The 26,490-nt window shown below is 34.3% G+C and overlaps 4 protein-coding genes and 1 long non-coding RNA gene across 7 annotated transcripts in view; 4 read left to right on the top strand and 1 right to left on the bottom strand.

The window, feature by feature from the left end:
- Nucleotides 1-98: 98 nt before the first annotated feature.
- LOC100182831 lies at nucleotides 99-19,684 on the bottom strand. Of its 3 annotated transcripts, XM_026839978.1 has the most exons (33): nucleotides 19,469-19,684; nucleotides 15,805-15,906; nucleotides 15,368-15,420; nucleotides 15,174-15,305; nucleotides 14,272-14,417; nucleotides 13,810-13,901; nucleotides 13,495-13,650; nucleotides 13,055-13,148; nucleotides 12,474-12,698; nucleotides 12,059-12,216; nucleotides 11,454-11,540; nucleotides 11,253-11,394; nucleotides 10,995-11,100; nucleotides 10,493-10,625; nucleotides 9,978-10,148; nucleotides 9,576-9,716; nucleotides 9,124-9,277; nucleotides 8,001-8,165; nucleotides 7,746-7,791; nucleotides 7,394-7,520; nucleotides 6,884-7,000; nucleotides 6,437-6,532; nucleotides 6,027-6,148; nucleotides 5,294-5,380; nucleotides 4,739-4,854; nucleotides 4,456-4,572; nucleotides 4,210-4,347; nucleotides 3,839-3,988; nucleotides 3,230-3,336; nucleotides 2,882-2,989; nucleotides 1,442-1,567; nucleotides 431-520; nucleotides 99-376 (listed from the first exon to the last, which is right to left on the bottom strand). In XM_026839978.1, the coding sequence occupies exons 1-33, from the start codon at nucleotides 19,592-19,594 to the stop codon at nucleotides 245-247; spliced, it is 4,062 nt and encodes a 1,353-aa protein (XP_026695779.1). In that variant the 5' UTR covers nucleotides 19,595-19,684; the 3' UTR covers nucleotides 99-244. The 3 variants fall into 3 exon arrangements, with proteins under 3 accessions (XP_026695779.1, XP_026695771.1, XP_026695773.1); XM_026839970.1 differs by having other exon boundaries at nucleotides 4,210-4,572; XM_026839972.1 differs by having other exon boundaries at nucleotides 4,210-4,572; nucleotides 14,275-14,417.
- Nucleotides 4,984-6,426, top strand: LOC113475762. The gene is made up of 3 exons (XR_003397532.1): nucleotides 4,984-5,114; nucleotides 5,275-5,383; nucleotides 6,097-6,426. It is a non-coding gene; the product is annotated as an uncharacterized LOC113475762 (long non-coding RNA).
- LOC108951048 (zinc finger protein 723-like) lies at nucleotides 16,326-17,671 on the top strand. The gene has a single exon (XM_018817689.2). The coding sequence runs from the start codon at nucleotides 16,628-16,630 to the stop codon at nucleotides 17,324-17,326; it is 699 nt and encodes a 232-aa protein (XP_018673234.1). The 5' UTR covers nucleotides 16,326-16,627; the 3' UTR covers nucleotides 17,327-17,671.
- On the top strand, nucleotides 18,346-19,464 carry zf(c2h2)-145 (zinc finger protein (C2H2)-145). Its single transcript, NM_001128887.1, has one exon. It carries the CDS (start codon nucleotides 18,411-18,413, stop codon nucleotides 19,218-19,220), a length of 810 nt encoding a protein of 269 aa, NP_001122359.1. The 5' UTR covers nucleotides 18,346-18,410; the 3' UTR covers nucleotides 19,221-19,464.
- Nucleotides 19,685-21,470: 1,786 nt separating the features above from the next.
- The window catches only part of LOC100175100, an 11,758-nt gene continuing 6,738 nt past the window's right edge, over nucleotides 21,471-26,490 (top strand). Inside the window, exons 1-6 of the mRNA XM_002121942.4 lie at nucleotides 21,471-22,111; nucleotides 22,759-22,956; nucleotides 23,175-23,261; nucleotides 24,312-24,414; nucleotides 24,737-24,861; nucleotides 25,875-25,990. Of these exons, the coding sequence (XP_002121978.2) occupies nucleotides 21,929-22,111; nucleotides 22,759-22,956; nucleotides 23,175-23,261; nucleotides 24,312-24,414; nucleotides 24,737-24,861; nucleotides 25,875-25,990 (812 nt within the window). The 5' untranslated portion in view covers nucleotides 21,471-21,928. The remainder of the gene's footprint in view (nucleotides 22,112-22,758; nucleotides 22,957-23,174; nucleotides 23,262-24,311; nucleotides 24,415-24,736; nucleotides 24,862-25,874; nucleotides 25,991-26,490) is intronic.

Below are 26,490 nucleotides of genomic sequence, written 5' to 3'. Positions count from 1 at the left end.
TATAGCAAATGTACAGGCAAATGGAATAATAAAAGAGAATAAAAACATTAATCATACTCCCCAGCCTACTATATATTGATTTCTTTTTCAAACCAGAATAAAATTGAACACTTCGTTTATTTAACCTTACTCTTTATTGCAGACAATGTAAAACATAATTTTTAAATTAGGTTTCTTTTTTCTTTGGCGCAAAAATGACGTTTGTGGGGGTGTGACGTATTAGTTGTATCACGTGATCAGTGTGCTACGTTGATTGGACGATAGGAAACGGGTTCTTGACGATTGTTTGATGAATGTTGACGAATAAAGGAGCATACGTCACGAAGTCTAGAAAATCGAGTCGTCCCGAGTTGCCCCGCGATAGCTTCTTTATGATCTAACAATACAAACAATGATTTATCGTGAGTAAACAATGAAAAAGCGAACCGACCTCTTCGCGTTGTAAACGCGGTATCCCGACCGCCGCCAAGTCACTTTGCAGTGTTTCCAGATCGGGTCCTAACAGACTTGAATAGTGGTCCTGTAAAAGTAAACGGTCAACACTGCGATCGATACCATGGGAACTGGCATCACACTTAGTTGCGACCTTAGCATAAGGGCTTTGCGTTTCAAGTATATTGCCTTTGAAATTAGTTTGCAACCTGTTTAACTGTTCTATAACATTTAAATTGGCCTTATTGGTTTGCTTAAGGTTTATAGGCATTATATTGCGGTGATGTGTTATTTTACAACATGTAAGTTACCCGTATGTAAACAACGCTCAACAACTAAAATGCTGCGTTTGCGTTTTCACCACAAACGAAAAACAATAAAAACTACAGTCAGCATACTTAACATTATGTTTCACTTTTTAGTTTGTTTTTACAATAAACGCTACGTTTCATGCTTACTATATTGTTCGTTAAGACGCTGGTTCAATTTGCATAAGCAACACGACGTTACTTAACGCTATGGATGTTTTGAATGCGAATTAGAATTGTTGGCTTACAGTCAGTAATCGCATTTTAGTACAGTAAGCATCCTAAACAGCTGCTAAACCCGCTTACTTGAAATGGCAAATATGTAAATATATTTATAGTATTGTGGGGTAAGATGGGACACACTCAGCACATAATATCAAAACATCCTAATCGTGTTTTAAACAATTAACAACGGTCTATGAGAGTCGTGAAGATACAGTTTTATAATTGTTTGATTGTTCTTTGTTTACTTATACTACCAAGTTAGAAAATCGAATGAAAAGGTATCCTATCTTCCCCCACTCTACTATATACTTCCATAGTTACATACGTGGTAACTCAAAAAGGGATGAGGGGGTGAAACAGAACACGCCTGTTATAACGACTGTCGTTTCAGGTCGCGCGAGGATAAATAAGTTACATTCATACATGCCTTCGTATGAACAGTCCTATGTTCGTTATGGTGCATGCATTTAAGTCACCTTGCATGCTTTTAGCTTTGCTGCCAATGTTGCGTCTCCTTCTTTGTGCAAATCCTTTTTCCTTTCGTTGAGCGCTGCCACAACGCAGAATGCTCTGAATGTAAGTTTCCCTTCGTCCCGTATTCCCTGTGGGAGCATCAATAAACCGATACCGGTAACAATCAATAAGCAATACTTTAGATTTAGGCTGATGGCTTCCTGATGGTATAATAAGAGAACTTATAACATTTCGAGTCGGAATACTTCCGCGTGGATTGTCACACATAATTAAATTTTATGTCATAAGTGGACAGTGTACATAAGGTGTATGATGTATAGTGTTATATACAAATTCAGCTTTGTGATCCTAGTGTTTAAACAAATTTTTTTTTGATTTTAACATTTTCTTTCCATTTTTTTTTATTTGTGAAAAATAATTAAATGTCAACGCTTCCCTTCTGGTTTAATTCAAACTAAAACCACCAACCCGCTTTTATAAACGTCAAGTTTCTCAAGACCAAACCCATTAAAACATGCTTTCACGTAAAACATGTACGGTTCAAATTAAAAATGTAACCTCATTTTAATTTTAAAACGTTTACAAAAACCACGCCCGTTGAACGAAGCTGTTATCTGCTTGTTTGTGGTGCGACTAATGCCAATGCAAAGCAACAATTTCCCCTCGGTAACAAACGTGGTACATACACTCCCATTATTTCTACGTAACACAATCTTGCTTGTACAGTATTCCCACAACTCCCATACGTTATCTCGACCAAATTCCTTAAGCAGCCGTTTCTTGTCGTTTTTTTATAACCGGAATATCTTTTTTATAGCCGGGGTTTTATTTAAAGATTTTATTGCGGAAGGCGGAAATTATATAAAAAAAACTGTTTTTGTTGGATTTGTTAGCGGTTTTTAGTGCAGGATTACCTCCTAAAGGATTTAGCGAGTTCGCGAAGTTATTTATTTGTGAAGCGCAAACATTTCCTTGGTTTTCTTATTTACAATGACACGAAGATTATATATAGCGATGCCCACTTAACCACGAAAATAAATTTATTCTCGTGATATGACATCTTGACGCTTCACTGCGTTCTATACTGAAGTATTGATCAATACAGCTTTTCTACGTCACAAAGCCCCCTGTTTCGCAACAGCGGGGCAAGGCGTTCTGGTTGATCGCCTTTGACCTTGTTTGCTGCTCTGGGAAATATTACATTACAAGCAGCATATGCCAAATATGTGGCGTAGCATGAACTTTGTGTGGCGTGGCATGAACTTCGTGTGGCGTGGTATGATCTTGGTGTAGTGTGGCGTGTAAACTATGTTATATGTCTTGTAGCGTGATTAATGAAACACAGAAACTTTTACTTTCGGTTTTCTGAAACGGTAGATTGTCCGTCGTTTATCTCACGAACCAGTACACTGTTTGCCGTTTATCCATTCGTGTATTCTTACCTCAGTAAATTGACTTTCGTCGAAGAACCTGAGTTTTGCTCCGATTTCCCTGAGTGCATCTTTCAAGTCACTTACGTCAATAAACTCCTCGCTCGTAGGATGGAGCTCCTGTTAACGAACAATCGTTACATAATGAGCTTTGTGACGTCACACTCGGCCAGTGTTGACATGACACACTTTAACAATCGGTAAAAAGATTCCCGGGTTCTGGAACACGAAACAATCACCGCGGGAAGCGGGGAAAGCGGTTTTCCTCGTCCGGGAGGTATTAGTTTATCGCGTTGACAAACGTATTTGTTTCACACTACACGTAACAATCATACGCGCGAGGATATAATGACGTCATACCCTGTAAATCGCGCTTTGTTTTCGTGTGAACGGTTCCATATTTCGACTTTTAATTCCACGGTTTATTTTCTCTTTTTCCATCTCTTTAATCAACTTCTTGCTGGATTCTGTGACGAAATAATGGTTAATGTGACGAGAAACGAACACTACAAAATCGTTGTTACGAGGTGTATGAAGCCGCATTGGCGCAAAACACCTCTACGTTGAACCCTTGGTTTCCCGCTCCGAAGATAAACATGAAAGTATGCTAACTCGACAGTCAGCATTAGGTGTATAAAATCACCACATATGGTATGGAATGAAGCAGGCACGTGTTAATACTCTACGCCAGTATAAAAAACCTGACCCACTACAGATTTTAGTTTAATAGCCGTCGGACTAGACTTACGGTTTATAAAAGAATCGCGTTTTTAGATTTATTTTACAGTTTAAAACTACGCCCCGATAAGCCTCAACATTCTGTTTATCGCATCATAAAGGATACGATGGGTTAATTGGCGATACCACTCAGGTGTATTAACGTTTAACGCGATTACGCGACAACGTTTGACGTAACTCGACATACTTGGGTTGTGATATCACCATAACCATTATGACGTCACAACCAACCTTCTATTGTCTTTTGTCTCGACAAAAGTCGTTTCGTGCGTCCTCGCAAATGCTCTAGCACCACCTTACGGTCACGAACTTCCATCTGAGCCTCGCATTTTTGCCGCATGGAGGCGCTCAAGTGCTGTAGTATGTCTTCGTCAGAATTACCTAAAAAAATAAAACTATGGATGAACAACTAATAATAAAGGTAATCTAGCTAGCAGTAATGTAGTATAACAGCCCTAATATTTACCTTTATTTTAAAAGTAAAAATACACCAAATGATAAACAAGTGTTAGTGAAGAATTTTTACTACTTAAATCTCGTTTTACCAAATTAGCAACAAAAGAAAAGTATCAGTTTATCTTCAACTGAATATTAAAACTCACGCCGTTTTTCTGTTCGTGCTTCAGGTGATTTTATTCCAAACACCGAAGATGTTTTACCACTTGGTGGAGATTTTTTTGTCTTTATGACATCACTATAGTTGGCACGTGCTGCTATGGCAACTGCCCGGTTGACTTCAACTGGAAATATTGACATGTTGTTAACCGACAGTGAGATATATAAGTAGACACTCATATAACTGGACAGTGAGCAGGAAAAGTAACAAAAAGCTTTAACACTCCACTTACATTTTGCGACTTTTATTTTCTCTTGTAGCTCCACAATTTGTTCTTGTAGTTTTTCCAACACAAACATATTCTTTTCCAACAAATATTCTGCTGAACTTTCACCATCTTCCTGTGATGCTGAAACAGTGATGACCATTAAGTTTAATCTTTAGATTGAAAAAAAACTTGCTGCCCACTAAAAATAGAAATCCTTGAAGATTACAAGATTGTAACTTTAGTGTAAATAACTTTGGCAACATTAAAAAATTTCTGTGAAAATAACAAGTAAAACCCAACAACTGACCTTCTGTTGTTGGTTTGTTTTCTCTCTTTTTTTCTAACCTTCTTTCTCGATCTCTCATGCTTTTAATGATGACGTATTTATCGAATACTCTTCTGTATGCAGGCAGTCTGTCTTCTCTGTTAATATAAAATGACATATTTTAATAGTGGAATGGTTTAGTATACTTGGGACAGTAAAGTGTTGGAAGACAAACATTAAACATGGATTTGTAGAACAGCCTTGCATGAAGGAATTTCTAAAAATGTAAAAATGTGCTCACAAAAAAATTTCATACAACATTTATGTCTGGGGGATATGAAGACAACTATATTATATCTTGGCATTAAGCATGAAGAACTTGGTGGGAAAAGTGAAACTTGAGTGTCGGTTAAGATGGGTGAGTGAAATATATATTATAAGTTAAAAATATGGACGATTATTTTCCAAAACACCCCTTTTGCCGACCCCCCTTTATGAGTTTATTAGTCAAATGCCAAAGCTTTTGTTTTTAGGGAAACAACTTTAAAACATAATGTTACATTATTATATATTTACAGCAACAACCATATTTGTCACCTTATTATACAATATTGCTTCAGCAAGTCAACCATCTTTGCTGGTTTCTTTTCAATGATGTCTTCTGTTTCGGAAACTGTACTGACACTGGTAAGACATAAATTGTAATTTATCCTGTAACAAACCAAATTAAATCCTAAGTTTAAACTGTTTACACTAATTTTTTATTCTATAACAAGTGTTATAAATTTTTGCCAATTTGCAATACTGTTTTCACCATATCCATAAAATGCTAATACTATAAAAAGCTGTGTAGACATTGTAAAACTTGTTGTTCCTTTAGTTACAATCCTAAGAATGCAGGCAGTTTATTTCTAGTTAAACCGCCATTCACTAAAATCAATGGTTTGCTACTAAGGTAATGACATTGTTGTATATTGTTACAGCNAGAATCATCTAACATGAAATTATCTTTTGTATTCACATAATAATTCCAGCATAAAGTAGGCATTGTACAATGACTTCAGAGCGGTGGTTGGAACACTGTATCTACCAGTAAAGTAACAAGTTCCGTAACCATAGTAAGCATTTGTGACCTTGGGTAAGCCACTTACAGTTGTCCAAATTTGTGTCAGCCACACATTAAACAAAATTCCAAAAAAATTTTACCTAAAAAGTTAAGTCTTGTAAGCAGTACCAGGTGTATAAAACAGAACACCCGTATTATAATGACTGTCCTTGCTCCACCGCAAGATAATAATAAGTTACATTTATTGTAAGACATTACAATTACCTGCTTTTTCTCCGAGTTCTACTGTTCTTACGCAACAAAATCTCTTTTGATATTTCATCCCATGTTTTAGATTGAGCTGGTGTTACTAACTTAGACAAATTACTTTCGGACTTGGAGGAAAGCTAAAATGTAAGTTTGTTTTATATAATTTATTTTGAGTTCTGATAATCTTTGTTTTAATAATCTGTTGTTGGGTCTATAGTAGGTTGGACTGTAATATAATGCATATTTGTTCCATTTGGTAGTTTTTACCTCACAGTACTATATAGTATTAATATAAAACAGATCTTACAAAAATTATCAACAATTTTGACAGTTAGACATTAAGATTAAACTGTTGTTCAAAAAAAATAGTATTTATTTGTTACATAACTACAACTAACAATAAGATACAACACTAACACACCAACCTGTTCTCTTACACTCAACTTTTCAACCAAAGTTTCTGGGTTTTCTTTCATCTTTTGTAAATTCTTCAACGTCATAAAGTTGCTGTAACTTGAACTCTGTTGCGACATATAGAAAAATTTATAAAAAGTAATTTATCTGCTAAACATGATTAAAATTTCAATGTACAGTCAATTTGAGTTAACGTTAAAAAAATGTGAGATTAATATTTTCTGTTGTTTGTATTTCCCAACCTTTTGTTTTGGGTGCAAATCTAATAATTTAGTGTTCCCTCTTCTTGTCACAATTTTTTTTCAGTGGACCAGATTGAAACCACTTAAATTTGTGTACATTGACCAAATTAATTGGTTTATGGTACTATGGCAACTTTTTCTAAATTTCCAGTCCCTTAGCATGCTTCCCTATATGACCTCAAACCTATAGAATCCAAAGTATTTAATGCAACTAACTGCAAGTTTAGGACCAAATGCAGTTGCAAACGTTGTCTTTGGAACAACTTTCGTGAACGCTTTGTTTTCTTCAACTTTTATCTTTGTGGCCTCATTAAGTGAAATTCGTGGAATATTCTAGAAAATGTGAAAACAATTGTTTAGAACACACGGTCGTTACAATCCATTAACATACATGGAGAGTATTTATTCTAATTTTTACTTTAGTACTTTTGTGTAGTTTGGGGAAAAATCTAGTTGTTTTTGTTTGAGTTTATGTTAAGATGCTTGGCAGATGAAATTTTATGCTTAAGTTATAACATTAGTGTCTTCTAATACATCTCACACTCATGGTATATTCATACACCTCATGCTCATTTTCAAGATTTAACACTAGTGTCTTCTTGTACATCAGACACATATGGTGTATCAATACACTTCATGTTCACTGTCAAATTATAACAAGGGTGTATTCTTATACGCCAGACAAACATGATGTATTCATAAACTTCATGCTAACTGTCAGCTTACCTCCGTTTTAGCTGTCGACAAATTAATTTCTATCTTAATAGTTGGAGCAGTGTTTCCAGCAACTTCTTCTTCATCTTTTTCAACCTGCAACACTGTTTCTGGTTCGAGTTCAGTCTTGTCTGCCGTTCTATAAATAAAAGTTTAGTTTTATAAAATTAAATGTAAATTAAAGTTTAGTTTAAAAAAAATAAATTTGTTAATAGTTTTATGGAGAAAGATTAAAATGCTCAGAGAAACAGTTTTTATAAATTCATCTCAATATTGGGGCCCTAAATACAGGTGCGGTGCAGTTCTTTGGTGATGCAGTTTTTTTATGCAGTTCTTTGTAATATGAAAAGTTTAATATACTTACTCCAACTCAGGGAAATCCACCATTTCTCCATGGTTCAAAGTTATAACTGCAAAAAATTTATAATTTATTCAAAGTTGATTTATTATTGAGCCATATTGCTTTAAAAATAAAACATAGTAGGTTGGGGTAAAAAAGATGGTTGTTTTCATTTTATTTTAGTGCCCTATCTCTATCTGGTGGTAAACAAAACAGTTTATTAATTGTAAAAAACATTGTATCTATCTTAAACCACAGGACTAAATATATCATGATCACCTGGTATTGCTTTTTTATCTTCCAATTCTTCAGCAGTTGGAACCATCAATAAACTTGTTGATGACCGACTGCTTCTTCCTGATGGAGATTCTCTCCTACTCACATGACCTTCATGCTTCACCGCTTTCATTTTTTCTCGGTGCCTCTCTCTTCTTGATTTTTTATCTAATATAAAAAGGAAATTTTGCATAAATATGTTATATGAAATGTTATACTGTCACATTGCATTATAACAAGGAGTAAACACTAACTTATTTAACTAAATCTTGCCTTATTACAGACACATAGGTTAGTTACACATGTTTTTAGGCTGTCGTAAATATTATTTGGATAATTGATCTTTCTAATTTAGAAACAAACCCTGATAAAATTTTGCCAAATGGCAGACAATTCAATGGAATAAGATTAATGTTTGTACATTAAACGAAATAGGAAAAGTTACCGAATAATTGGAGCTACATATTTTTTCCCCTAAAAGTACATATCTACGTAATTTTTACTGAAAAATGCTGCCATTCTACTCACAGTATGTTTCTCCTTCTAATACAGGAGTTATACTGTGGTTAGCCTACTTTCACAGTAAATTATATCTCATCAATTATTTAAACTGTCATACTGCCCTTAGCTAAGAGAAAATAACGCTAAAAAATGAACAAAGAAATATAACACTGGTCTGTAAATATTGCCATTATTGCTACCCGATATTAAAATAATTTTGCAGTAACTCTTAGCTGCTATGTGGTGCAAACACAGTTTTATATTTTTTTAATATATCTCTAAATAATCAACACATACACAGCTCATGCAAAACACCAATAATGTGAAACAAATATCTAGTAAATGATTCATGTTTGATGTTTTTGTTTAATATTTAACTTCCTTGATTACAAATATCCATGCTGTGTTTTGAAAAACACTCATTAATATAAATGCTTTTAAACATACTATATATTAGTTATAACATGTGTAAACTCAATGGTTGGGAATATAATATATGTGCTGGCCTTATATAATAAAAAGTCTTGAAAAATCTAAATAAACCAAATTCCCTTTGAAATGCTACGCAAGAATACCCTTATTTTTTCTGCCCTCTGGTATATATTTGATTTAATAATTCACTCACCTTTCTTTAGTGGTTTAAGTGCCTTGGTTATCTGTTGACTTGTTACATTAATAGGAAGCTGATCACTTTGTTGATAATCAGCCGATATAATGGATCCTCTTGGGCTCGTAATCGCTAATTTCCAACTTTTTTGAAATTGCTCCAACATAAAAGTCTGAAAAGGTAGTTTGATATTTAATTCTTTAGGTAAAACACGTACAAAGTCATGTAAAAAGATTTCATTCATCGTATATAATGTAAAACTGTAGTTTATTTTAACTTTGTTTTTCGGGGGTTTTGAATAACATCTCTGTTGAAAAATTATCAGTGACTCGACTATGGACATGAGAACCTATGATAATAAAAATGAACATTCAAATTTGCTGCATACCAATGCAAGTTGTATCACCAATTTCATTCCATCTGCTTAAATTGCCCCCACCCCAAGTATTATGATATCACAATCCCCTCACCCTTTTTAAAATATCAAGCTCTTGTCTCTGTCTTTTCTCAACATCCAGGATATATTCCTCACTTAAGGATGGGATCTGGTAGATTCTGTTTGAGGTGAATGGAGATTGTGGTAATGTGAGCTGGGTTGTGCTTTTCTTTATCTGGTAATAAAGGTATTCGATAAGTTTTAGTGCATTTTCACAGCAATTTGAGGCTTATATTTTGCTGGTGTTACAGTTGAAGTTTTGTACTATATAACATTTTAGATTATTAGGTGCACATTCATTTTGCCACTTGTAATAGCTTCATTTGCCACCACTGGTATACATACTATAGCTAATATAAGAGATTTCTATTACTACACAACAGTAAGCACGAGGTGTATGCAGGCATTGTATACAAACAAATACTTCCATTTTCACCTCAAATGGCGGAGGTGGGATCCACAAAGTGTGTCTTCGTTTTCCGGTTATTGGAGACAAAGATGAAACATCAGATGCGGATAATCGCCGTACAAGGCGTGTAACGAGTTGGCGCTCAGATATTTTTACATCGGTTAAATGGTTTGTGGTCATGTGCTCTAAGTTAATTGCCTAAAGAGGTATGTTGTGTTACGACAAAACACATTTGCTAATCTTTAAAAAAAAATCAAAAAATGTTTTTTTTTATCAGTAGATAAATCAAAAACTAAAGAACAAAAAAAAACATAATTGAATTTAAAGTGTACTTTCAGGAAAATTTTAACTAAATTATAAAATGTGATAAAGTTGACAAGTTAAGATAACTGTGATGATAGGTTAAATTATAAAACCTTGTTTAATAAACTAAAAGGTAAAAAATAAATGTCTGTTTTGGTTATATTGTATGTTACAGTATGTAGCTTTAACAACACTTTTAAACTGGCTGTTCGTTTTTTATATTTTACTCCCAAACTTACAAGAGAGAGACAACGCCCCTCATTTTTCATCAATGATTGGTCGGCTTCCACCAGCTCATCATATACGAGATCAGCACGAGCTTTCCCGAGTAAAGTAGGAAGTAAAACACGAGATAATCTATCTGGGGCTGAACTATGGTAAAAGTAGATAGGTGGTTAACATAAATGTATAAAGGGTTTTCTAACCAGGGGTGCGGGAAGTGTTCCTAGGGGGTGTGGGGATGCTAAATCATTTTAATATGGAAGTGCAAGAATTAGGTATTTAATGGGGGCAAGGATAAAGGGTAAAAAGCCCTGCTATAAAGAGTTAGGATATACTAACAAACACTATACAGCTTAAGTGTAAGTTAATTTGACACTTAACATAAAATGGTTAAAAGGTAACATATACATTTTTGAAATCGGTAAATTGGCATTCACATAAACAATCTTAAAAAAAAATCTGTAAATTAAATAAAAAGTATGTGGGATACTAAAAAAAGATAGAGTTAGTTAAACCAACCTTGGCCTTTTTGAATCTTTTTTCGTTTTACTTCGATCACGAAACGCAAATTTACAAAAAACTTCATTAGTTCGAGATTTGACATAACTTTCTAATTTTGGTTTGTCTGTTAAAAAATAGGTTTCAAAGCCTATTTATGTATATATTAAAATAGTTTAAACTTTAAATACAATGTAAATAAATTGCAGCATAATTTAAAAAATTATACATCCTTTTTAACAATTTTTCTCAGTTAAAATTAAAGTTTATAAAACCCACCCAAAACATCGGATACAGCTTGTACCAGTTTTGGGAAACTCCCTCCATTAATAACATAAGCTTCAATTATTTCTGGATCATCCGGAAAATTTTCGAGATCGCTTCGAAGTGTCGGGTCATGTCGAAACACATCGCCGATTTTCTATGACATCACAAGCTGATTATTACATCATTGAGAGGTTTATTACATCACAATCTCACATGAAGAAGTCGGTTTCCTGCTGTTTTGTGAGTTTTTTCTTTTTCTTCTTTTACATAGGACTTTAGTTGTGATACTCGGCCACCATTCTGAATAATATTATTCATCATATTAATTAATATTCAATCTATTATATTATTCATTCTGTACTGTTAATTAGTTTAATTTTAGAACGTAACCAATTTAATAGGTCCCTTGTTATTTATAGCAGGGGTTCTTAAACCTATTAAAATTGTTTTCAATATTCTTCATAAAATAATAACACAGTTTAGGAAAATGTTTGCTAAATCACCTGCATATCTAACACACACTGGATGCTGATAACCAATTAGTATTTTACCAAACATTAATCACAGCATAAGTTATTTAGGCCTAATATTCAAAATACATTTAAAATAAACACTAAGCATATAATATATAATCCAAACATTCAACCCAGTTAGGTTACCCAACCTCAAAACCCCTTACACAAACACCTTTTATTCATTAAAGAAAACACCCTTAAAGTACCATAAATGGTAACTCGTAAGCTGGCACTAGGTGTATGAACACCCGAGTTACAACAACTGTCGTTAATGGGACACCCAAAGATAAAGCAATTCATTACCTCAATATATTCCTGCAGGAGGTTAGCACTCGCAAACTGGTGATGAAACTTTGTAAGAAAAGTTTCAAGATGCTTCAGGAGTGTTTCTTGGTTAGTGAATTCCCCCATGCAAGCCTCAATTAACATCAAGTCATCTTCTGCCCCAAGCAAGTATTTATCTGAATAAATACTCTCTATTATTAGGTGTCTATATACTATGCGAGGTCTAGGTGGTAGCACCCTGGTATTCTGCTGAACAAATATAGATCAGAAACCCAAAGATGGCGCTAGGCTTAGCCTATATACAATAACATCTGTTATTCAAACTGCTATAAACCAAGGGTTGCCTAGGTTATTCAGTCAACATGTCTTTAAGTGATGATGTATATTATCAGCAACTAAAATTACATTGAAAATATATTAAATATTTATTCACCTCCAGCAGCAAACTTCTTCAATGTTGCCAAATCACCTCCATTTCTTACAAACTCTAGAAATATCTCAGACATTCTAATTTCATTGTCTTTCGTCCACTGTTCTTGAAAGTTTTTTATTATGATATCACAGAGGGGTTCTTGATTAATTTGCTCAACGTAATGTTCTAAAATTTCAATGTTTCCACCACGAGCTTCGAAGTCTGTGACATCACTATCGTTTCTTCCTACGTAACAATCAACATTGTTAACACAACAATGACATTTTCATAAATGTGGTAACTTGTAAGAAGGCTCAAGTTAGTTCAACCCTTTTTTTGCTGTTTTACCTTGTGTGGCGGGGCAACAACAGTTGTTAATAAAGAAATGTTCTGTTTCATACACCTATACTCGATTATGTGTTAGGTAACTTTGTTGAGATCACTTTTAGATATATTAATATTACTAGAATACCATAACATTAACACGCACCAGACTATAACTTAATACACTCACATTTAAAACTTTTAAAAAATTAAGGCCCATTTCAAGTCTTACAAAATATTATAATGAAGAAGATATTTGGATGTAGGTATATTCCTACCTCCTGTTAAATATTTTATCAGCATTCCCATATTGACACCTTCACTTTCTATGGCTGTATATAAAGTAGCAAGATCCACTTTGTGGGCAAGTCTCTGCAGATTACAATGATATAAACAGATTTGACATCATTAATATGCTTGTATGTATGCAAGCTGTAGTCATTTAATTTCCAAACTGATTTCGATTATATGTTATGTTTGCCTAATTGTAATAAAACCAAAGTAATCTAAATTTATGATAAATAGTTTTTAGTTGTTTAAAAAGTTTTTCTCTTAAAACTTCTATCTATTAAAATTTAATTTTAAAATCATCTTATTTATTTCAGTTAAGTATAAAACTGGAGTGTTACAGTTGTGGGTGACCCATAGGGTTACAAGGTTCAAAACCCTGCTCAGGAACACAAACAATATATCAATATTATTTGAAAGCTTAAATCACCTTAGTAAGATCTGATTGCTTCTTTTTATTTTCGTGCAAGATTCGTTTGACATGTTGCCGATACATTTCCGCGTACTCAGTGATTAGCTGCACGTTTACACCAGATTCTTTTAATTCGGTCAACACTGTGGAGTTAAAGTTCGATTCCAAGTATTCCTGTAATGTTGTAACTGCATGAGGTTCTATTAGTACATCGTATGTGTCGGAACCCTAGTTAAAACTTGACAGTGAGCATGAGCTGTGTAAATACATTATGTGTATCTGGTGTATAGTAAGACACTTATGTTATAACTTGACAGTGAGCATGAGGTCTACCTTTAATGAAGCGACATCTCCTCCATTATTTATAAACTGTTTGAACAACTCGACAGAATATTCATCTCCAAAACTGATCCCATTGGTTTTATCTGAGAATAACAAATTACGTTTTCAGACTAAACTAGTTATGGATGACGTCAAAAACGTACATTATTTAATAAACGCGGAACATATGCTGCAGTTTGGGGTTTAATCTGCATAATGTGTATATACTACCATGTGAAAAGTTGTTTATAAGACACATCTTGCGTATTTCTTCATTCACAAAAAAATACACAAGATGTGTTTGTATATAAAGCACATACAGCAGTTGCGCCATCTGTAATAGTAACGCTACACGCGGTCTTTGAATATACTTTCATATTATATATAAACACAGCAAATCTCTATCACGTAAGGGTCGCAATACTAAATAGAAATTCCATCAAACAATTACGTGTATTGTTTGTTTAAATTTACCACCTTTTGGGGATTTCCCAAGATCGGATAACCATCGGACTGTGTCCCACGTGACTTGGTTCTCGTCCAATCCGAGCCACCGAGCTCGCTGACGTTGGTAAATTGAATACCCGCCTCCCACCCTTACCGGGGCCATGTAATGGTGACTGCAATTATAAAAAAGTTTGTATGTATTATTGGCCACATGAAAAGGAAATATTATTCGCCAACCAAAATTCGGATGCGGTAACTCGTAAGGGACACGAGGTATATAACAGCATACTCGTGTTATAGTAGGACGGGGAAGATAGGACAGCTTTTCATTGTATTTTCATTTGGTAATAAACAAAGAACATCAAATAATAATATAACAATTTTCTCACGACTTCCATAGACCATTGTTAATTGTTTAAAATACAATCAGGACATTTGGATATTAAGTGATAAAAGTGTCCCATCTCCCCCCACCCTAATATATACAACGGATGTCGTTGTATCTCAGGTATAGTTGTGCACTGTTCACGCGTCTAATTATAATGAAATAAAGCATAAAACTGAATATCAGCTGCTGGCGTTTCTTACAAAACGCGCTTCATGCCCGACGCTGATTGCAGCTGAGCATTTACACTTACACGACTTGAGCATTCGCCAGGCCATTCTGTAAGTATGAGTTTGTTGCACACAGGTTTTAATATAAAGACTTGATGAGGTCAGAGTTAATGAATACTTGTTATTAAATACAAATATTCAACATTGTATACAGTAATTTTCAGTAGAGCGTCGTTAATTTAGTAAACATGATAATACTTGTTTAGGTGTAAAATATATAGTTATATGGAGTAAAAGTTACTTAGTTTATTACGCAAGAGGGACGTATAGGTATGGCATAAGAGTGACGTGGTTATGACGTAGCTAAGACGTACTGTGGGCCTTTTTGATGGAAGCATCCTGAGCATAATCCAAAGTCGTCATACGTCATCGAAATACCCGATTCTGATTGGCCGAGGGGCGACACGGTTGGATGAAGATGCGCCTGATCAGCCAATGACAAGAACCTGATTGTTACGTCACAGATAAGTGTTGTGTTGTTAATTCTATTATGACGTAATAATCTTACTCGTGCGCCGAATTCTGAGGGAGTCGGTTCAATGGTTCGTGTTTCGATGACACCTGGTAAAATAAGTGTTTGTAGTGAGCCGCCATTTAACTTGGTGGTGTCGCCTGCATTACCATATTAGTTTAAAACTGTCTAACTTAAACCTTCTACATTATTTTTATTCCTAATATTTGCGTCGCCGTGAAGTCGTAAACTGAGTATCATAGATTTTATTACGGTAAATAAATCTACGCAACAAAATATTGTTTCCATGTAAAGTTATATACTAAGTCGGAGTAAGACAGACATTGTCATTGCATAGTATCCCGAATTTTCTACACTGTACAATTGTAAGTTGTTTTAGAGTCGTAAGCTTTCGGTTATATATTTCTGTATTTATTCTCATTGCCCAGTATAGGTGTTAGGGATAAAAATAATAAATAAATTGTTGTTATTACCGCTGATTTGCTGTGCAGAGTCTTGAGCTTTTTATCTGCGTCTATTTTCGCCCATCTTGAATAATCGGGTTTCGTCAGTGGTAAAAGCTGTTGTTTCAAAGCCTGGGAAAATTTAATGTCATAGAGTTGTGATTAGGGAATGCGAAGTTGACAATGCGGTTCGCTTGCGACTGATCCCCAGCCTTTTCCTAAACATTTCCTTAGCGGAGGTTATATACCATATACAGTTGCTTAAGTACGCGTGGGAAGCGATGAATATTCTATGTGTTGTACGTAGAGGTGCGCGCGATATACCAGAGTGTCCAGATACTGGCCTAAACTGTTCAGCCTTTGTAGTTAGCACCAACTAAGCTATACTGGAAGCGATAGTTGTATTGTTAGGAATGCTAATTTGGAATTTACCGATATATGATGAATATAGTAAAGGGTGGGGAAGATGGGACATATTTTCCTTTTATTTTCTCGTCGCATTTGGTAATAAACAAAAAACATTTAAAGATTTATAAACCCGTGTCATCACGACTGCTAAAAGTGTCCCGTCTTCCCTACCCTACTATATTAAGAATCAAAACAAGTTCGAATAAGTTAGGTGAAACAGTTACCGATATTAGGAAACATAAGTCTTGTTTTTACGAAGTCTTCGCTATAATTCTATGTAAAACGCGCAGCACTTTAGTTCGTAATATTTTTGCTTGTAACGTTTTATTCGATTTAGTTGGTGTACTTTTTACAGATTAAATCGTTTGGAATATGCTTAACGTGTCGGTTTAGATTTTATAGAACATATAGCCGGAACTTGCTTAACTTGTTGAAAGGACGTAACATGAGTGAAGAAAAAGAGGGTGAAACAGACCATGGATCTAAGATAAAACATAACAATGTTCATTTTGGGGATAAACTGTTTCAGTGTCCTAAATGTGGTAAATGTTTATCGAGCGAGGCTGGGTTAAGGCGGCATATCAACAGAGAAAAGAAGGGGAAACAGTTTAAATGCTCCACGTGTGATCGTAGGTTTTCCATGAAAGCCCGACGTGACAAACATCAGAAAAAGCATTTGGGGATTGTGGATACACTCTACTCCTGCGAGTTTTGCCCAAGGACCTTTGGGCAAAGCAATCATTTCACGGTGCATATGAAACGTCATCACACCGGGAAAACAGTAAAAAGTACCACTTGCAAGATATGCCATAAAGTGCTTGCCAGCACCGCCAGTTTAAAGAATCATCAGAAAGTGCATACCGGAGAAAAAAATCACAAATGTAAAACCTGTGGCGCCCAGTTTACCCAATCACATTCTTTGAATCGTCATCAGGTAATACATAGCGGGAAGAAGGAGTTTAAATGTTGCGTGTGTAAGAAGTCGTTTAACCAGTTCGGTACATTAAAAAGACACAGAGAAATACATTCAGGCGAGAATGCGTACGAGTGTCCAAAGTGCAAGAAAGTGTTCAGTCAAAAAGCTGCAATGGTACTTCATGATAAAAAGAAACACAAAACCCAACCCAACAATACAACTGATTAAAAGTAAAACCAATGCAATCCTTAACCTTCACAAAGAAATAGGTCCAAAAGTCGGTTTTATTTTTCATGTTGATTTTCCCTATAAGCTAAAGCTAGTATATTCCTGCGTACTTTAAATTAGCCCCCCTCCCAGTTTGTGTTAAACCTGTGTTGTAAACGTGTCATGTTGTGTTTTAATCCTGTACATCCGTTTATACAGAGTTTTTTTGTGTTAAAAGTAATTGTTTGTCGTATTAAGGTTAAAGGTGTATAAAACAGAACATCCGTGTTATAACAGCTGTCGTTGCCCGCAACGCAAGGATAAATAAGTTACATTCATACATTCAATAAATGTACAGAACCCACAGTGCAATTTTTGCTGCGACGTTAGCTTGATTACGTAGAAAGTAACCGTATACCAGGGTTCCTAATGTATGCCACGGCACACTGTGTTGTAAAACGAGCTACCCACGTGACTGACCTTTTGCTGTTTCCGGAGCATTCCCAATACGGCCAGTTGCGTAACACTTGCGCAAGAAGCATTTGTTCTCCCTCCATGTCAGAGTTAGGGATTATTGGCAGATTTGGTCTATTGTTTAGCTTTTCGTAGTAAAACTAAGATGTATCAAAAGCAGTTTAGTTGTCTCCGTACTATAAACCGCATCTTATGGGAGTTATATGGAAGTTTGTTAAAGGTATTATAGTAGGGTGGGGGAAGATGGGACACCTTTTTGTTCTATTCCCTCGTCCCGTTTGGTAGTAAACAAAGAACTTTCAAAGAATTGTGAAACTGTATCCTCACGACTCATATAGACCGTTGTTAATTGTTTAAAACACAATTAGGATATCTGGATAATAAGTGCTAAAGGTGTCCCGACTTCCCCCTCCTTACTATATAAGAAACAGCTAGGTTTCGCTTTATGTAATAAAATTCTATTTCGCTGGTTTTAGGTAAAACCCGCATCATTTCGGTGCGCCATTATGTTGTTTGTAATATCAGTGAATATTTGACTAAGTTTGCCTGCTTTACAGGTTAAATGTGTTTGGTATATAGATGGTGGAATTCAAACTTTAGATATTTGTGAAATTTGCTGGGAAGACAAAACATGAATAAAGAAAACATTAAGGGTAAGATATGCAGCTTGTGCCAGCAAAAGTTCAAAGGACGTTCCATGATAAAACGCTACAAAGTGCATGATGGAGATGAAACCTTTCAGTGCCGCAAATGTGATGAGTGTTATTCAATATGCAGGCTATGTAAGCGGCAGTACGAGTATGGTACTAAGAAAGAACATTACAAGATTCATTTTGGAGACAAACCGTTACAGTGCCGTAAATGCGGTATCTGTTTCTCGCGCTTGGACAGTTTGATGCGGCATATCAGGAGAGAAATAAAAGGAAAACAATTCAAATGTTCAACATGTGACCTAATGTTTTCCACGGAGGTCCAGCGCGACACACACCAGAATAAGCATTTAGGGTACGTGGACAAAACCTATTCATGCGAGCACTGCCCAAGGACCTTTACACAGAGCAACCTGTTCAAGATGCATATGAACAATGCACATAACGACAAGCCAAAGGAACACGTTTGTAAAGTTTGTAACAAAGTGTTTGCTAACAGCTTTAGCCTGAAGAGTCACAAGACAGTTCACACCGGAGAAAAACCCCACAAGTGTGAAACCTGTGGCGCCAATTTTACCCAATCACATTCTTTACGTCGTCACCAGCTTATACATAGTGGAGAGAAGCCGTTTAAATGCTCCGTGTGCAACAAGTCCTTTAACCAATTAGACACATTGAAAAGGCACGAAGAGATACACACTGGCGAGAATTCTTACAAGTGTTCCCAGTGCAAGATCGTTTTCAGTCAAAAAGCTGCTTTGAAACTTCACCAAAGAAAGGAGCACAAGTGAATAAACTAAAACGTTTAAAAAAGTAAAACATTTTGGTTTTATTTTGATGACTTTTGCGCCCTGTATATAGACAACGGTTACGGACCCATCTTATTATAACTATATTCCTATAATTTCAACTAAGTTAGACTTCTGCCAAATACTTGTTATTGTCTGTAGTACTTCAATCTGGTACATTCTAAACCACAGAGCATTGTTTGTGATTTGAATTAAGTTGTTTGTCGTTTTCAGAAATAAAACAAACTTACAATTGATTCTTGTGGTGTGATTTCACCCTTTTCTTTCCCCGCTAGACGGCGCCGAGCGCGTGCTATAGCTTTCTGGTAAGAGCCGCTTTTCCAGGAGCCCGGTAATTTTTCTGTTTTCTTTTCCATGATGACGTCATTAAGCTACGTCGTTACTATGCACGTCATTTATTGTTTTTATTGCTAACTTTAGCTTGCGTTCTGTAAATAATGCAAATGAACCTTCTGGAAAAGTCATTTAATTTTAAGCGTGCGTAAATGATTAAAATAATACGAATAAATAACACAGCGGTTGTCTTAAATTATAAACCTTTTCTATCCTTTTAGGCATGTGCTTTCGGGTTAACAAGCTAACATCAGTGTACGCTTAATGAAAATTCATATTTGCTACGAAACCTATATTCCACTCAAACTGTATCACAATAAAGGGCCACTTGACAATAATCGATGCTTATCAATCTGTTAGTATCACCAATACTCTTAAATATAGTACAGCATAAAAATGCTACCTGCTTTATAACTATTCGTTCTTTTTTTCTCCGGTATTTATAATCTGTGTAATACCTATACCGGGTGGGAAAACGTAGACACGGTTTCCAATTATTCCGTTGCGTAAAATGGAAACCATAAGCATATATTTCCCCATATTACTCAATCGTGATTTAAAAACTTTTAAAAAGATCTTACGTTAAAACTGACCTATAGCTCCAACCAACATGTAATTTTAGGGGTAATTTCAAGGGTTTCTTATCTCACTACCTACTGTCATAATTACCGAAGGACGAACAACAAATATTTTACTTCGAGACGATAACGCGTCGCCAAGTGATTGGGCCATCATTTCTATATTCCAGATTAAATATTAACCGAACGTTTGTTTCCTATTGTTCGAGATCAAACAACCACAATGGATCGTTGTTAGGTGGTTCTAGACATCGGCTCTTCTCTGCAAATTACAAGCGGCCACGCGTGTTTTTAGAATTGAGAATCAAATCCTAATATATATTTCGATTTTATTTTGGACCCAATTTTGATTTTTAAATTGAATGAATGATATTTTTAGGATCAATTTTGATTTTAAAATCACTTATTTATCGAAAACTATTTACTTTAGCTACTGTATGTACAAAATACACACGGAATTAAGGTTTCTTTTCATGTTTTGCCCTTTTTTCCCACTTTTATACGATACCATTTAATTTTAAACTTATGTCTATTTTGTATTTGATTGTGCACGTAGGCTTTTCTGCGTGGGTGAATACGTGAAGCAATGCAAATTAGAAAGAACACGTTGTTTATCTTTGTACAGACTAAACGTTGACGTAAGAGTCTGTTTATAAACTGCCTGTTTCTGATGTCAATTATATCCACCAATTAAATTCGTTAGGCAAGATATTCAGTGTGAATTCTAAACCACTATCTGTTTTTAGATTCAAATGCCCGTATTCTCTGCTGTATCAAAAGGTAAACTCTAGGTAAAATAATCATGTATGAGTTGGTTTTTTAATATTATTGGCTTTGTGGGCGTAAATGTAAATTTCTAAAATGTGTATACTATTTCTATTTTAATATGTCGTTGTTGAGGTCATCGTTATGGTTCAGTGAATATAGGGCTTCGGAAAATTTTATTGAAAGTTGAAAATTTTAAAGAAAATGATCAAAGAGACTTAGGTTTATATAATTAAATAACTAATTATAATCTAAAATTATCATATGATTACGTTGGTCACGTTATATTAGTGAATTTTATTATAATATGGCTCGAATTCGATTTTTAAAACGTAACAAAAAGTGAATGGTTCAGTTTGTTAATTTTAAATCAAAATATATCGTCATAAAATTATGTTGTTCAGTAAATTGCTTGTTGTTATTGCTTAACGTTTTATAGAATGTGTTACTTTACCTGAACCCTTCAAATACAACCATATTTCCGCCCCAATATTATTTTTTCATCATTCTTCTTATATTGTAACTTTTAATGCTGCTAGTAGAATCCCCTGTTACAGTTTTGGGTAATACACGAGGGGCTAGTTTCTGCTTAGGGGTTAGTAATTTGGTTCACCGCCACCAAGTATTTACAACATATTATTTCTGATGTCACTTATTCATACTAACAGAGAAGACTTGTGTCTTTAATTGATAATAAACAGCACCTCCTTTAAAAAAAGATAAAAAGAGTATATTTAAATAAGAGACTGATGATGCCATTTTAGGCGAATTACATATCTTACGGAATACAATTTGCTGGACTTGATTTTTTGGTGGTTAACATTTTGTACTGCTTATTTATCCTTAATGTTATCGTTACAAGAACTTTTCCGCTTTAAGAGTGCGAGATCAGGGTCAGATTCCCTGGGATTTATTGTTACTCAATTTAAAGTTTTCTAAATTTCCTAAACAGAAAACATTCAAACAAAACCAAAGTATTTTGATTTGCTGGTTGTTGTAACTTTAAAGCCAAATATGCCAATTCAAATTCAAGAAATAAACAACTCTGAGGAGATATCTGACTGTCCACTATGCATGGAGCCTTTGGAAGTAGATGACATAAACTTCTTTCCCTGTGTTTGTGGGTACCAAATATGCAGGTTTTGCTGGCACAGAATACGAACTGATGAGAACGGTCTTTGTCCAGCGTGTAGAACTGTAAGTTAAGACTTAATACACCTCATACTTACTGTGGTTATATTGAGCATGGTGCATGCTCGATTTCGTTAAAAACATTTACTTATGTACGCGATAGTTTGACCCACACAAGCCAATTAGTAAAACGACAAACCAAATCAATATAGGTAAATTTTTTGACTGTGATTTGGAATTTATGTATTTTGCCAGCCAACTTTTAGTGCTTGTTCCCACATACACAAAAATATTCATCTTGCATGCGCGAGATCTTACCAGGAAGTGCAATATAAGCTCATTGTTAGGGTATGATGTAACTTAGTTACTTATCTTATGATACAGTTAAGTCAGTTATAGTAATCAAACCTTTATACGTTTCACGTTTGTTGCTATATCAATATTCAGGTTATGTAAACAAGACCAAAGTTTTGATAACACACAATTAGCACAAACTAGTATTGTAAAAACCAAAAGCTAATGTTACTCTTATACAAAATGTATACAAGCAAACCAATGAGTCTGTGTAATGTATTATGGTAAGATTAAATATTTATATCTTCATGCTTTACTATTGTTTGATATTTTATTTTAAAATAAAGAATATTCTTGTAATAATAATATAACTGTTGAATAAAATATTTAAATGTTTAATATTCTCTGTTTTTGTTCAGTCATATCCTGAAGACCCCGCAGAGTTTAAACCACTCACTGGGTCAGACTTGCAAAAAATTCGACACGAAAAGCGACAAAAAGAAGTTCAAAGGCGACAAAAACTCACAGATGGTCGAAGACATCTGGCCAACATGAGGGTCCTGCAGAAAAACTTGGTGTTTGTCATTGGTTTGTCTCAAAGGTTGTCTGACCAAGAGGTAAGATATAAAATATTGCAAGCAAATTCTAATATATTCTGTATGGGTGAGGATCTGGAATTTAGGCCAGAGTTGGCCCAAAAGCAAGATTACTAGTGTTACTAAAATTTAGTGTTTTTTTTCATAAAAGTTTATGTAGTTTTTGCACTTTTATGTTAAATTGCACTATTTTTTGTTTAAACTTATAGTTTTCACTCTGAAATTGTTTTCTATTTCAGATTTTGAAACGTCAAGAGTATTTTGGGAAGTATGGCAAAATAGTCAAAGTTGTCATCAATAATAATACAGCCTATGCAGGAACACAGGTGATTGTTAAGTTATGTTGATTCTCCATCCTTGTCTGCTGTGTGCTATAATCAAGCTATACCTGTCTTTTATGTGGTGTATAATGATATATTGTGTATTAAACTCTGTGTATTAACACCACATTGCTTGTGAGTCCACAGTTTATTGTGTTTTGTGTATGTTAGTATGATCATGCAATGACATATAATAACATAAACTATCTTTCTTTTAAAACTAACAAAATAAATTAATTACTATTTGGAAAAAAAAATTTTCAAGATAAAATATTTTAGTCCAAGTGTTAACATTTAATGGCAGTTTTAACCATTATTAAATTAAATATGGGGTTTTATTTTAAAATCAATTGAAAGTTGTATTTTAAAAAATAAAAAATAGGCCCATTATAAGAATAACTGTACAGTCAAAGGGGTTAATTAGGGGTAAATAGGGTGCAATTTACCCCAAATTACAAAGCAGAGATGCAATCAATTGTTTAGGCACCTTTATTTATCTATAAATGACAATTATTTGTGAGGGATGCTGCCATACTGGTAAACTAATATTTCCTGTTTAAAATTGTTATTTCCTTTTTAATGAAAAGATATTCATTTTTTTAATTTGCACTTTTGCATAGTGCATACTAAACTTTTTTTGTGTCTATCACCATTGGTGTCACGTTTTATGAATTAGTAGTAAAATCAGGAGGTATTCTATTTAAGTTAAGTCAAATCACTTATCGAACATTAAAACTTTATGGATTAATGTGGAGAATGGTTCTACTTTTACTTTGCATGTTTGTATAGATCTCTAGTACCTGAGTAAACCCACTTTAAGGTGTTAACTTGGGTGCAAAACTTAAAACAACAAACCTTTTTTTTAAATTAGGTGTCCTGTCACCATGTATTTATAGCATTACAACTATGATAGCTGTACTGTGTACTCTTTTTCTCTCTGGTCGACCATAGACCGTAACTGTATACATTTATGCTAGAAACATAAATTTATTCTCCACAAATTCGTTCAATTGTTTCACACTACATAACTAACCCAGTGACTTCACAATAAACCAGGGACCTAGTTCTAGTGCATATGTCACTTATTCCAAGATGGAGGAAGCGTTGCGAGCGATTCAATCCGTTAATAACGTTTATATTGATGGGAGAACACTGAAAGGTAACATCTAACTGTTGGTTGTTTAAATCAACCCTTAAAATAGATGTTGTTTATATGGGCGTTACCCTACAGTGTGGGATGCCAGGAGACAGGTTTTGTAACATTTTATCAGAATGGTGTTAATGTTATAAATTATGCAAAACTGCATATTTTTATCCTAAATAAATTTATCGTAGTATACAGCCAGATGCAAATGCATGTTAAAAACATAATACCTAAGATTCTATTGACCTAAGAGTAACAATACTAGTTACTGTAGAAGATTTTTATATTGTTGATTTGTATTTTATTCTTTATTTACAACTTTATAACTTCCATATAGCTTCATTGGGGACAACGAAATATTGCAGCACTTATCTTAAGAATCAACAATGCCATAAAACTGATTGTATGTATCTTCATGAATTAGCAGAAGATGATGCAAGTTTCACTAAAGAAGATATGCAGGTGGGATACTTACTTACTTTGTGTCAAAAGACCTAAATATTAAACACAAACAAATAGTGGAAATTTAATGACCGAATTTCTTTAGCCAAAAAAATGACAGAAAAAAATATTTTCACATCTTTGTGTTAGTTACATCAACAAATATAGACCAATTATCTGAATAGCTAAATATTTGGCACAAATCAGTAGTGAACATTTAATGACCAACTTTCAAAAGCTTGGCCGAAAAAGAAAATGGAGTGAAAAAATAATGTTTTGTACAAACTTAGGATAAATATTTAAATGTCAAGTCAATGTCAAAATGCTTTTCATGTTTGTGACTCTGATTTCATGTTTGTGGTTAAATAAAAATCTAAATAAAAAACCTGTAGTTCATTGTGCATTGTTGAAAATATATGGGATTTCTAATACACTTACATAGACATGTTATAGCATTGCTAATGTATGTTCAAGTGGCCGTTGGTATTTCTATTGATTTTTTCAAGGTCTATCTTTATAGCATTTGCATTATGTATAGTAATCTTGGCTTATGGTTTGAGGCAGACCCAGTTTTGAAATCTGAAGTATTTGTCTACCATCAATCCACCATAGTAAAAAGTTCCAACAGTTGACTGTTATGTCATAAGGAAGACACATATGTCATTGTGATGTGACAACACTATAATTAACACCTTGGCTTTCATTTCCTGCCATGATTAACACCGTTTATTGCGCATAACGTTTAACAATGACAGTTGTTTGGTAACCATTGTCATTATTATCCCCACATGCTGAGTGTGGTTTGTTTCTTTAATCCATTTAAACCAGCATTCCATAAATACACTGAGACAAGTCTATTCTCCATTGGGAATGCTTAGTTTCTTCAGTGTTTCCCAATCTTTTTTGTAAAATTATTCACAAATAAAAACTAAACTTTAAATTTTTTAAGTTACTATTTTGTTATATTTTTCAATGGTTTTGAGTAATTTTTTAAAAAAGTATTCGGCAACACTGCTAACTGGTTGCATTAACAGGCTGGAAAGCATCAAGATTTTGAGCAGCGGTTGATTCATCAGTTGTTACAAAAAGATGAAGATGCAGGAAACTTGGGAAGTGAATCCATATCTGATCTTGACCGAATAACATTAAGGTGAATGATTTTGGTAATTGATGATGCAACAGCAGGTGTCAGGTTTCGAATTTAAACAAAATTCAGGGATATTATAACAATTGTCTCTTCTAAATGAGGTGATAAACACACTATATGTCATTTCTGTTTTTAAAATCTGAGTCACATACCACCCAAAAAACAGCAAATGTACCCCAACCACTGTCAATGTATTTGCCAAATTTAGTTACAGAAAAGCTAGTGTGTCAACTCTGACCTAAATCCCAAGTCCCATGGCGTGCCACATTATAAGACCTTACCCATATAGAACAGATTTACCACATTAATTAACAGTTTATACCACTGTGTGCCACATAGTTACATTGGGAACTACAACCCGCAGACTGTTAACCATTTCAAAAATAAATTAACCATCACTGCTACACTTTGTGGTAACTGACAGTTCATTGTGGCGTCTGTATAATACACCCATCAATTTTAATTAGCATAGTCTTATGAATTTTGCATTATACACAATACAT

This window comes from Ciona intestinalis, chromosome 2 (genome assembly GCF_000224145.3).
Source record: "Ciona intestinalis chromosome 2, KH, whole genome shotgun sequence".
NCBI lineage: Eukaryota > Metazoa > Chordata > Ascidiacea > Phlebobranchia > Cionidae > Ciona > Ciona intestinalis.
This window is presented reverse-complemented; position numbering and strand designations above follow the sequence as displayed.